A 13235-nucleotide genomic window follows, 5' to 3' on the forward strand; every position below is an offset into this window, starting at 1 on the left:
GTCATGAATAAATAAATAAAATCTTTAAAAATAATAAATAAATCTTTAAAAAAAAGAAGAAATAGTCCCTTTTAATATTTGGTAGTTTTTCTCATGCATATAGGGGAGAGGGTATTGAACCTACTACCTCTCTGTAACCAGCCCCTTTCATACATGTATGATAAGCTTTTTTTATATTTTAAATATTTTAAGAAACATTATTTGTAATAGCTTTATTGTAAAAATATGTCCTAATTTACTTAGGGGTTTTACATTTTGTGTGTATTTTAAATGGCACCCTGAAAAATTTTAAAAAGGTAATAAAGATGAAGATCATGAAGATGGATGGCTTTGCACATTATTATGATAACCTTCTGAAGTGGAAGAAAGGTCTGAATCAGAAGGAATGCAGAACTTTAAGGCTCAGGATGCCTATTGTAAAAATACCCCTCAAAGAGTCTCCATGTAAATATCTCCTACTTAGTAGATTGCCTTGTTTTGTTTCTCTTGCTATGCAAAAAGCAAAATTTTGGTGTAATCCCAATAGTTTATTTTTGCTTTTGTTTCCCTTGCCTGAGGGAAAAAATGTTGCCAAGGCTCATGTCAAAGACATTACTACCTGTTTTCTTCTAGGAGTTTTCTGATTTCACATTTAGGTCTTTAATGTATTTTGAGGAATTTTTTTTTTTTTTTTTTTTGTATGGTATGGTGTTAGAAAGTGATCCAGTTTCTTTTTTGCATGTAGTGGTCCAGTTTTTCCAACATTATTTATTGAAGAAACAGTCTTTTCCCATTGTATATTCTTGCCTCCTCTGTCATGATTGATTGACCCTGTAATCATGGGTTTATTTCTGGGCTCTCTATTGATCTGTGTGTCTGTTTTTGTGCCATACTGTCTTGATTACCATAGCTTTATAGTATGGTTTGAAATCTGGAATTGTGATACCTCCAACTTTCTTCTTGTTTCTCAAGATGGCTTTGACTATTTGGGGTCTTCTGTGGTTCCATGCATATTTCAGTATTATTTTGTCTAATTCTGTGAAAAAATGCTGTTGATATTTTGATAGGGATTGCACTGAATCTGTAATTGCTTTGGTACTATGAACAGTTTAGTAATATTAATTCTTCTAGTTTCATAAGCATGGACTATCTTCTCATTTGTTGGTGTTGTCTTTTATTATCTTTCATCAGGGTTTTTTTTTTTTTAAGATTTTTTATTTATTTACTAGAGACACAGAGAGAGAGAGACAGAGAGAGAGAGAGAGAGAGAGAGAGAAGCAGGCTCCATGCTGGGAGCCCGATGTGGGACTCGATCCCGGGTCTCCAGGATTACACCCTGGGCTGAAGGCAGCACTAAACTGCCAAGCCACCAGGGCTGCCCTCATCAGTGTTTTGTAGCCTTCACAATAGAGATCTTTCAACTCCTTGGTTAAATTAATTCCTAGGTATTTGGTTCTTTTTAATGCAATTGTAAATGGAGTATTTTCTTAATTCCTTTTTCTGGTATTTCATTATTAGTATACAGACATGCAACAGATTTCTGTACATTAATTTTGTATCCTGTGACTTTACTGAATTTATCAGTTTTAATAGTGGAATCTTTTTTGGGGGGGGTGGAGTCTTCAGAGTTTTCTATATATAGTATCATGTCATCTGCAAATAGTAAAGTTTTACTTCTTCCTTACCAATTTGGATGCCTGCTATTTCTTTTTCTTATCTAATAGCTGCAGCTAGGACTTCCAGTACTATGTTGAATAAAAGTGGTGAAAGTGGACATCCTTGTCTTGCTGCTGATCTTAGGGAAAAGCTCTCAGTCTCTCCCCATTGCGTATGATGTTAGTTGTAGGTTTTTCATATATGCCCTTTATTATGTTGAGGTAATGTTCCATCTTATCCACTTTGTGGAGGGTTTTTATCATGAATGTTTGTAGTATTTTGTCAAATGATTTTCCTGCTTCTATTGAGATGATAATGTGGTTTTTATTCTTTTTCCTGTTAATGTGCAGTATCATACTGATTGGCTTGCAAATATTGAACCACCCTTGTATCCCTGGATTACGTCTTAAGTGATCATGGTGAATAATCTTTTTCATGTGTTGTTGAATTCAATTTGCTAGTATTTCGTTAGGATTATTGCATCTGTGTTCATCAGGGATATTGGCCTGTGGTTTTCTTTTTCTAGTGTTTTTTGGTCTAAAATTTTGTTTGTAATATTTGCATTTATGTTATGAGGAATTGTCAGTCTGAAGGTTTTTCCTTCTATTGGCTTTTTGTCTGGTTTTAATATTGTATAATATCTGTATAATATTGGCCTCATAGAATTAGATTGTTAGAATTCTCTCCTTTTCATTTTTCTAGATTTTTTACATAATTGGTATTGTTTCTTCTTTAAACATTCAGTAGATTTCACCAAACCAATCTTGTGGACTGGAGTTTTCTTCAAGAGAAGCTTTTCAACTAGAAATTCAATTTCTTTGAAAATATAGGGTCACTTCTTGAGTGAGCTTTGGTAGTTTGTGTCTTTCAGGAAAATTGTTGATTTAATTTAAATTATCAGATTTTTATGGCCAAAATGTTGTTTGTAATTATCCCTATTATCTTTTTAATAGGAGTTAGCATCTGTAGTGAGGTCATCTCTCTCATTCCTGATATCGATCATATGTGTCTGATTAGTTTATCAAATTTATTGATATTCTCAAAGAATCTATTTTTTATTTAATTTATTTTTATCTATTTTTCTGTTGTTATTTCACTCATTTACTCTCCAGTCACCTATTTCTTTTCTTCTGCTTACTTTGGGTTAAATTTGCTTTTTTTGGTTTTTAAGGTAGAAATTGAGGTCGTTGACTTGAGACCTACTTTCTTTACTAAAGGAGATGCTTAGTACTCTAAATTTCTCTCTGTGTCCTGTTTTTTGATATGTTGTTTGTATCTCATTCAGTTCAAAAATATTTTTAATTTTCATTTTGATTTCTTCTTTGAACCCATAGGTTAGTTATAATTGTGTGACAACAAATATTTGAAGATTTTTCAGGTAATGTTTCTGTTTTTTTGTTTTCTACTTTAATTCCACTGGGGTCAGAGAACATACATTATATGACTTGAGTCCTCTTAAGTTTATTGAAACTTGTTTTATGGCCCAGAATATGTTCTGTCTTGATAAATATTTCATGTGCACTTGAAAACAGTGTATATTCTGTGGTGTTGGGTGGAATGCTTTATAAATGTCGATTAAGTCAAGTTAACCTTTAATACCTTTAGTGATTCTCTGTCTCTTATTGAGTATTGATTATGAATTATTATCTGTTTTTCCATGCAGTTCTATTAGATCTTTCTTTAGAAGTTCAATTATTTGGAACATAAACATTTGAGATTAGTATATCTTTTTGATGAGTTGACATTTTATAATTATGAAGCGACCTTCTTTTTGCCTGGTATAATAGTCATTGCTTTATAATCTTTTTCTGATACTAGTATTGCTACTCTATTTTTCTTTTGTCTCATGCTAATGTGATAGATCTTTTTCCATTCTTTTTACTTATAACCAGTTTGTATCTTTGTATTTGAAGTGCCTTTCTTATAAGCAACATAAAGTTTGGGTCCTGCTTTTTTAATACAAACTCTATCTTTTACTGGAATATTTAGATCACTTGCATTTAATATGATATTGATATGATTAGATTTTAATCTATCATCTTACTGTTTTATTTCTATTTGTCCCATCTGTTTTATTCTCTCCTATTTTCCCTTGGAAAACTGAGTATTTTTATGATTCCATTTTTTAATTGTTGGTTTTTTAGCTAAAATTCTTTGTTTTGTGATTTTAGTTTTGCTTTGAGATGTATAATATACATGTTTAATTTATTATAATCTACCTCCCAGTCATATTATACCACTTCACTGATAGTATAAGAACTTTACAAATGTATACTTCTATTATTCTTCTCTCAACTTTTGTCCTATTGTTATCATTATAAACCCCACATTACATTCTTAATTATTTTTATTCAAATAGTTGCCTTTTTAGAAGATTTAAATATTAAAAAGAAAAGCATTGTATGCTTACTATACAATTCCCATTTCTAGTATTCTAATGTTCCTGCCTAAAAGACATTGTTTAGCATTTTTATAGTGTGAGTGGACTTGTAATGTATTCTTTCAGCTTTTGTATTTATAAAATACCTTCATTTCTCCTTTATTTTTTAAGATACTGTCTCTAAACATAGAATTCTAGATTACAGGTTTTTCTTTCAGTATTTTAAAGATGCTGCTCCACTGTCTTCTCACTTGCATTGTTTCCAATGAGAAATCCTCTATATGTAATGTATTTTTGGAATGCCTTTACATTTTTTTTTCACTAGTTTTGAGCAATTTGGTCATAATATGCTTTGGTGTAGTTTTCATGTTTTCTTATGCCTCAGGTAATTTTGAGCTTTTGGGGTCTATGTTTATAGCTTTACTCAAATTTGGAAAAAAGTCTGCCATTCTTTCTAAAATGATTTTTTTTTGTCTTTCCATCTTTCTCCTCTCCAATAATTTGCATATTAGGCTGCTTGAAGTTGTCCTGTAGCTCACCAATCATTTCTTCTTTTCTTTTTTTTTATTATTCTCTGCTTCCTGAGTTTCATTTTGGAAAATCTCTAATTACTATGTCTTCAAGTTTGCTAACATTTTCTTTTGACATGGGTAATATGCTGTTAATCCTATCCAATGTATTTTCATTTTATATATTACAGTTTTCATCTCTGGAAATATCATGTGGGTCTTTTTTATATCTTTCCTATATATTTAACTTTTTGAACATATGAAATACAGTCATTACTTAATCAGTGTTAGAGCTTAATATTCATGACTGCTAATTCTAACGTGTGTCAGTTCAGAGTCAGTTTTGATTATTTTATTATGGCTCATGTTTTCCTGTTTCTTCATATGCTTGATAATTTTTAAATAGATGTCAGATATTATGAATTTTATTTTCTGGGTGATGGATATTTTTGCAGATCTGTTCTAAATGTACAGTTAAGACACTTGGAATTAGTTTGCTCTTTTCAGTCTTGCTTTACAATTTGTCATATGAAACCAAAAATGCTTGGTGTAGGGCTTGATTTTTTTTCCCTACTGAGGCAAGATCCTTCTTTGTCCTTTACTGGATGTCCAATGAACGAGGATTTGCTTCAATCTGGCTGGTAGGAGGAGGTGCTACTCCTGCCCCTCCGTGAGTGTTGAGCAGCGTGGATTTTCCCTTGACCTCACATAGTTTCTTCACTTGCATGTGCTGATCAGTACACATGCAAATACTTGATAGAGACCCTCTTCGTTGCTCTCTCTTTCTCTTTCTACAGTTCTGTCTTCTCCGTTACTCTGGGTGTCTCCACCAGGGTTCTCCCTTCCTACAAAATTGTCATACGGCTCATCTCATTTGTTTCCTGTCTCCCAAGAAAAGTCTTGTGATTTGATGTCCAATGTTTTGAAATATTATTTCACATATTTTGTCTATATTTTTTATTGATTCAGGCATGAGGACAAATCTGGTCTCTGTTTCTCCATCTTGGCTGTAGCAGAAGTCATGCCTGTTAATTTTGGCTAATTTTCTATTGAAAAACATTTAAAATTTTAAATAGATTCATCTGTCTTTACCTTAATGGTGTCTGTCTTTGGTGTCATGCTTGAAACACTTGTGTATTTGATGGCATATAAAATATTTACCTATATGTTTTTCAGTCTTTAACTGCCATATTTTTATATTCAAATATTTTTAATATATATTTTATTATAAACAATTTGGAAAATAGCTAAATTGGAAGTGAAAACACCTGAAATGCTTCAGCAAACACACTGCCAGCACACATCTTAACATATTTCCTGTCATGCATTTTGCAATACCTTTGTTTTTTAGATAGTTGTTACCCTAGAGTGTGTGTCATTTACCATGTTCATTTAATTTATTTTCCATCTTGCTGCATAATCTTTATAACTGTATCATAATGACTTAGTTATATTTCATCAAGTGAGTACACTGCAATTATACTACCTTTACCTCTATTGTTAAACATTTTCATTATTTCTTCTTAAATAGAGTATATGAAACATAATTATCTGGCAGGGCATTTTTAGGGAATCTTAATTTTGCTTTTTTCTTTTCTTTGCCACTCTGGGTAGAGATGCAGATATAGTCCCTCTCTCATTCTATCATCACTTCCCCCTCCAGGCCCATACCACTACACTCAGTAAAACCGTGTCTCTATAAAAATGAGAAGGAAATAAAAACATTTGTTTCCTAATAATAGTGCAGTCTATTTCTTATTACTCAGATAATTATAAATAGGAAAAATTTTTAAAGAGCCTGTAATATACATTTTCCATATGTATTAACAAGGCATTGAATTGTTTTCTAATTATTATTTGTGCTTGGTTCTTTTTAGAGAAGTTGCTATTCAAGTCAAATACATCATAATGCAGAATTCTTTATCAGTACCACCAAAAGATCAAGGTAAGATAAACCATGCTGAGGAAAATGGTAATGTGCATGTTATAAATAGTGGAAATTGACATATTCAGTGCCACTGTCCTCTGACCACAGGTAATTTATTTCCTGGAACTAAGAACAAAATTCTAATTATATCAGAAAGTTAATTTCCTTTGATAAATTACTGAAGTGTATATAAGGACATGTATCCTTGATAGAGAACTCCTCGAGAGCAGGGCCATCTCATCCCACACAAAACTCAGAGAATCCAGCCCATTCGCTGGCAGTTAGTTGGCACCAGTTGATGTGAAATGCAATTATCAAGTACTGGCTTTGGTGAAGCAGAACAACATGTTTTAGTGAAAGGACTATATATATATATATATATATATATATATATATATATATATATTCATACACATGCTGTAGAGATAGGGGATATTCACAATACATTTCTTTGACTTGTTTCTTCCCATTTTAAAAAGAAACATAAAAAAAGCCATTCTGCAGCCCCACGTGATTTATAAAGAAAATCATGTTTTTTTAACAGGAATTCCTGGAGGTTTTAGAAAAGTAATATATAGGTGGAAATAAAGTCTTTCTGAATACAGAATAATTAAATTTCCTTCACTGTCAAGGGCAAACTCTAACCCTTAGGAAGAATTCAAATCTTTCACCTACCCCTACATACTCTGTTCTACGCAGAAGTTTTGCTATGTATGTGAGGAAAATAATGTTTTAATGATGCCAAATTGGGCTTCCTTCACAGAAGATGTAACTTTTAATGAATGGAAGGAATTTGCTACAAAGAACCCATAACCAAAACAAAAGGCAGCATCGTAACTGGAGTCTATGTTTGACATTTAATTCTAGCACTGAATTGCATGTCTTAAGACACATCACTCGATCCATCTTTCTCATCTATAAATCTATAAAATGAACTTAGTAAGTACTACTTTACAGGTCATGTGGAGATGGAAGGAGATAATACATGTAAATCACCCAGCTCCTTCCTACTTGTGTATTAGGCACTATAAGATGACAGTGGGTATGCTCCTAATGGTTGTTTTTAATATCTGGGCTCCATCTGAGGAGGCTGATATAATGAGATGAGCATGGCTGCCTCCTGCTTCAGGTGCCTACTGGCCTGAAAAGGCCAAGCATGATCCAAGGGGATCCAAGGGGAAGAAACACAGAAGAGACTCTAGCTTAGTTTTGGTCTGGACATTTGGCCAAAGGAGAGTAAAAGTCCTTGAGACTCAGGCAAGATCCAGCCCTGGACACGAGGGCAAGAAAGGACATGGGATGAGAGAGAGGAGAGCAACACTAACTAGAAATAAAACTATGCATTTTCGGGGATCCCTGGGTGGCGCAGCGGTTTGGCGCCTGCCTTTGGTCCAGGGCGCGATCCTGGAGACCCGGGATCGAATCCCATGTCGGGCTCTCGGTGCGTGGAGCCTGCTTCTCCCTCTGCCTATGTCCCTGCCTCTCTCTCTCTGTGTGACTGTCATAAATAAATAAAAATGTTTAAAAAAAAAAAAAAAAAAACTATGCATTTTCTATGAGTTGTCTTCTGGCATAGCCTTTGGAAGATTTCTGCAGTAGTAGGTAGCTGATCAAGGGTTTGGAAACTTAGTGTCCTACCTGGTATCACCTTCTTCATCTGAGTTAGAGGTATGACTGCTTAGAAGGAAGAGCAGTAAGGGATCCCTGGGTGGTGCAGCGGTTTGGCGCCTGCCGTTGGCCCAGGGCGCGATCCTGGAGACCCGGGATCGAATCCCACGTCAGGCTCCCGGTGCATGGAGCCTGCTTCTCTCTCTGCCTGTATCTCTGCCTCTCTCTCTGTGTGTGTGATTATCATAAATAAATAAATAATTTAAAAAAAAAAAAAAAGAAGGAAGAGCAGGAAAGCTGGCCTCCTTTCCTACATCTACTGCCAACCAGCTGTGGAACTTCAGACTACTTATTTTGTCTGTAAGCATTGATTTAGTAAAGCCAGGATTACTAGATATTCTTTTCCATCTCTAAAAGTTGGTAAATCTATGTAACTACGCAATGAGCTGCTTGGTTTCTGGCTGATAGAGGGAAGTCATTCATGTCATCTCTCACACCTTCTGCCTACTTTCTCATCAAGCCTTGTTTTGTTTTCAGGTCTACTTCTCCAGCTATTGCATAATCTTAGTTACCTCTGTGGGCTTGGTGGGAAAATAAGATGCCTTCAAGCCTAGCAAGGAGTTCAGTAGCTCTAGTAAATACTTCGTCAGTCTTTTCTGAGACCAAAGATGCTTAAGCCTCAAACCCAGAATTTAACAGAGAAAAAGATGACATAACTAAAAGCTCAATTAATCAAGTGCCTCCCGTCACTTTAACCACATCTTTAGATTTCTTTGTTGTACTTAATCCTCACGTAAGTTAGATACAATCTTTATTTGAAAGTTTCAGGGAGATTGGTTACTTTTACCAAGATCACCAGTCAGGGAAGTGACTGAGCTAAGATTTGAACCCAGATCTATCAATATCCAATACTCACTATTTGTCCCCTATGTCACACTATAAATCTATAAAGAATACTTCTGGTTCTATTTTTAGATTATTCCCCTTTTCCTTCTCTGATCAAACATTAATTTATATTTCTGTCATCAAATATAATCAGTTATGTGACATGTGAAGTGTGCTGGGCACATGTCACTTGTTAATTAAATGCTAAGTAATTTATTTAACACATCATTGATGGCTATCTATAAATTACAATACTTATAAATTTCAGACCTGTAAACACACATGCACATATATTTTACATATTACTGTATGAAATTCAGGTAAGATATTACCAGCAGAGTTGTGGGGCTTAAGAAAATCCAGCATACCACATACTGTCTCCTAATAAAATTTCTGTAGTGGAAGCAGATTTAATGATCACCTGTATGATAGTTAACCAGGAATCATGTCAGGATTCAAAGATCTGAGGAATCCAGAGATAAGTCAGACACAGCTGGTGCTTTCACAACATATAAAATCCTGTTAGAAGAGCAGACATTGTATGTAATTAACACATGACAAATGCTCTCTTTGAAGAGAGTATGATGTCCTTTGCGAACCTGGGTGAACCTGGACAGTTGGTTAGGTCAGAAGTTTTGAGGCTGATGTTTTGGCCAGGAAATACAGCAGAGGAGATGACATTTGTTCAGGACATTAACACCTGTAGAAAACAACCTAGTGGAATTTAGAGGTCAAGGGATATGAGTTTAATGCTGAGAAAGAACTGGAGGAAATTAATTATAAATTCTAATGCCTTTTATTTAAATGTTTTCTAATTTTTATAAAGAAATTTAATATCACCGTATCACTGTAATGATAATTTATAATATATTGAAAGATTTCCATTGTAATTTAGTGTCATCATTATTTCTCTCTGCATTGAAGTATTACTTATAGCACCTCCAAAAGTTCGTTAGACTTGCTTCATTACCATTTTCTATCTTCTCATGCATTCAGGATTTGGGGATAGGACTTATGGTTTTCCCATAACTTTCTGTTCTTTTGATTGATATTTTCAAATGATAAGATAATAGAAATATAAGGGCAAGTATTTTGTGTTGGAAAATAGCAAATTGTAGCAAGTAATAAACCATGTTTTGAAGGGAAAAAAAAGGCATGAAAACCACAGGATAAGGCCAACTACAGTTGTTGTAGTTTCTACTTTAAATTTGTTGAAGGACAAACAGAACTACCACAGTGATTGAAAATGCCCATGAATCTGCTTACTTGCCAGATAAGGAAACATACAAATGAGTGGCTCTGCCAAATAGGTCTCTGACAGGGACAGTTTATGTTGTCCGTGTGCTAGATAGTTCACTGTGGTGATGCCAGCCAATGAAGGATTGAAGTTTGCATCTTGGAGAGGGCAGGATGAATTGTCGGTCTCCACGTAGTTGGTTAAAACACGTCCTGCTATCCACTAGGCAGGAAAGAGTCTTCATGTAAGCCCAGGGAGGGTCTGTTTTACTGGAGTCGTTGGAAATTCTTCATCCTCTACCAGCTTCACAGTTCAGCTTTGCCATTGATGAGGCAAGTGTGTCGCAGGTAGAAAGGTCTACTTCCATGAGTCTTCTAATGTTTTTTCTCAGCTCTGTCATATTTAGATTGTTCAAAGATAGTTTTAAAATTGTGAGCACTATTTTTAGTCAGTGAGAGTAATAATAAATGGGGGTGAGAACACAGCAGCTGCTTTGAGGCAAGAGGGTTTTTTAATGACCCCCTTTGGAACTACTGCAAGGAGCTGAATATGCACTGTCAACCCCGACTCACTTCCAAAACCTGGACAGTGTTTAACTGTGTGGTCATGGCCATTACTGTGTATCACGGGAATTCAGATTTGGATCTGGAAAAAAAAACTGGATTTTCTGATTTAATAAAATACTTTTAAAATAATTACAGTATGGCCTAAAAATATAAAGACTTAAAAATATATACTTACATACTGATGTAAACATTTTGATATTGGCAAATATAGCATGTTAGAACTCAGGGAACATTTGGGGAAAGTAGTGAAAATTCATTTTTTTTTTTTAAGTTTGGAAAAATAATCTTATTTTTAGGCTTCTAGTATCAGGTTCCTTATAAACTTCTTGATGATTTCTTGTGTGTGTCTCTGGCAAGCTTTAAAGCAGTTCGGCATGTAGTGCCTTCTCATATATACATTAAATTTTGTTGAAAATGCTTTAGACTCAAACTTCAAAAAAACTCATATGACTTAGATGCTGTGAAAACATTTTAATCTGTGCTTCTTGACGAAACACCCAGGTGGAGTTCCCAAGTCTGCATGTTCACTTAACAAATACTTATGGCCTTTGGAGAGGCCATGAGCAAAGCACAGGGGGAGAGAAGGAAACCCAAACTAAGCTCTCCTATTACAGCTCAGTTTCAGTAAAGGTGTGCTGCCTATCAGAATGGTTCGCTTTTTATGAGAATTTAACCTAAAAATGGTGTATTATCCTATTATCTAACTACAGTTTGACTTTTCCCAACATGGTATTAAAGCTACTTCTTAAGCTCCTGTCCTGTTTTCTCTTCTCCTCCTCTTCCGTCTCTCTTTCTTCCCTCTCAGTCTGGGGAAAGAACATGAAACTAAAAGCTGAAGGGTTGAGCTCTATTTATCCTTCCACCCTTCTTTTTAGGCTCTGTGTCTTGGCTCAATCAGTGAGCCTCAGCCCCTTCATCTCTAAAATGGGGGTAATAATACTTGCTCTGGAAGAGCCAAATGAGGTAAGATACAGTCAATCCTCATCATTCACAATAGTCACATTCTCTAAAGTCACCACAAACACTAAATTAGATAATACAGAACCGTGGCTCCACAGCATTAGGTTCCTGTGAGCTTCTAGTCAAACACAACATTTTCATTAACTGTCAATATAGAATCTAGGGTTTTGTTTTCTTTTTTTAAGATTTTACTTATTTATTCATGAGAGACACAGAGAGAGAGGGGTAGAGACATAGGCAGGGGGAGAAGCAGGCTCACCTCAAGGAGCCCGATGTGGGACTTGATCCTGGGACTCCAGGATCACACCCTGGGCTGAAGGCAGGCGCCAAACTTCTGAGCCACCCAGGAATCCCCAGAATCTAGTTTTATGTGGAGTCCTTAACCTTGAACTCCCAGACACAACATTATATAACTCATGCCTAAACAGAGCTTATCTGACACATATATTTTTTCTACAGAGCACATCAGTGTTTTCACGCTTAGGAACACTGGATAGCACAGCAGCCCTATGCTTGAGGGATATTTTAAACAGTGAAATCGCCAACCAAAAAGGAAAAAAATAAGAAAAATGTGACACTACATAGAACACAAAAGTGACGATAGAAGAGCTGAAAGAAGGCAGAGCATCAACCACTGCTGAGAATGTGTACATGAGTTGACACAGGTTCTTTGCTTGTACGAGTCCACAGATGACCATGCAAGTGTCATCAGTATGGGATTTGGGGACTGCAAATAAATTTTAGCAAGCAGAAGGATTTGAATCTGTAAACAATGAGGATCAACTATATATAAATGTACCTTGTAAATTCTTTTAAAGCACAATGTGCATTTCAGAATAATTTGCAAAATAAGTTACTTTGGGTAACATTTAACTCAGATACAATAATTTTGTATAAAGTTGATATTATCAATGTTAAGCTCAGTTAAGTGCCTGCAGCTCAGTCATGACCTCAGGGTCCTGGGATCAAGCCCCATATCATCTCCCTGCTCAATGGGTTCTACTTCTCCTTCTCCCCCATCCCTCTCCACAACTTGTGCTCTCACACTCTCTCAAATAAACAAAATCTTAAAAAAAAAAAAAAAAAACCTTTAAAGGGATGCTTGGGTGGGTCAGTGGTTGAGCTGCCTTTGGCTCAGGGTATGATCCTGGAGGCCTGGGATTGAGTCCCATATCAGGCTCTCTCTATGTATGGAGACTGCTTCTCCCTCTGCCTATGTCTCTGCTTCTTTCTCTCTTTGTGCCTCATGTATAAATAAATAAAATCTCAAAAGAAAAACCTTTAAAAATATAGTAATAAATACATTATTTGAAAAAGACTGCAAGTTCTTAGCTCAGTAAATCTATGAATATAATTATTATTACAAATTCCTTAGCTCTTCAGCACTCACATTTAATGCACAGTAGCTGGAGAACCACTATAATCTGACGCTTTGTGTTTAGTGGTTAACATGGCTTTGTGACCTCATAATTGGGAGAGGGAGGGAGAACATTCCCTATGTATTACCAAAATATTATGTTTCTAAATA

The 13235-nt window shown here is 35.1% G+C and overlaps 1 protein-coding gene across 16 annotated transcripts in view; it reads left to right on the forward strand.

Annotated features, from left to right (window-relative positions):
- ZNF438 (zinc finger protein 438) overlaps positions 1–13235 on the forward strand; it is a 403052-nt gene that overhangs the window by 367892 nt on the left and 21925 nt on the right. For 12 of the 16 annotated variants that reach the window (XM_077896922.1, XM_077896924.1, XM_077896927.1 and 9 more), the window contains one exon: positions 6402–6469. The exons of 1 other annotated variant lie outside the window; for it this stretch is intronic. In XM_077896922.1, coding sequence (XP_077753048.1) covers positions 6433–6469 — 37 coding nt within the window. In that variant the 5' untranslated portion in view covers positions 6402–6432. Of the gene's footprint in view, positions 1–2969; positions 3014–6401; positions 6470–13235 lie in introns of all 16 variants that reach the window. 3 more of the 16 variants (XM_077896931.1, XM_077896925.1, XM_077896933.1) reach the window with 1 other exon arrangement.

This window comes from Canis aureus, chromosome 5 (assembly GCF_053574225.1).
Source record: "Canis aureus isolate CA01 chromosome 5, VMU_Caureus_v.1.0, whole genome shotgun sequence".
In the NCBI taxonomy this organism is placed as follows: Eukaryota; Metazoa; Chordata; class Mammalia; order Carnivora; family Canidae; genus Canis; species Canis aureus.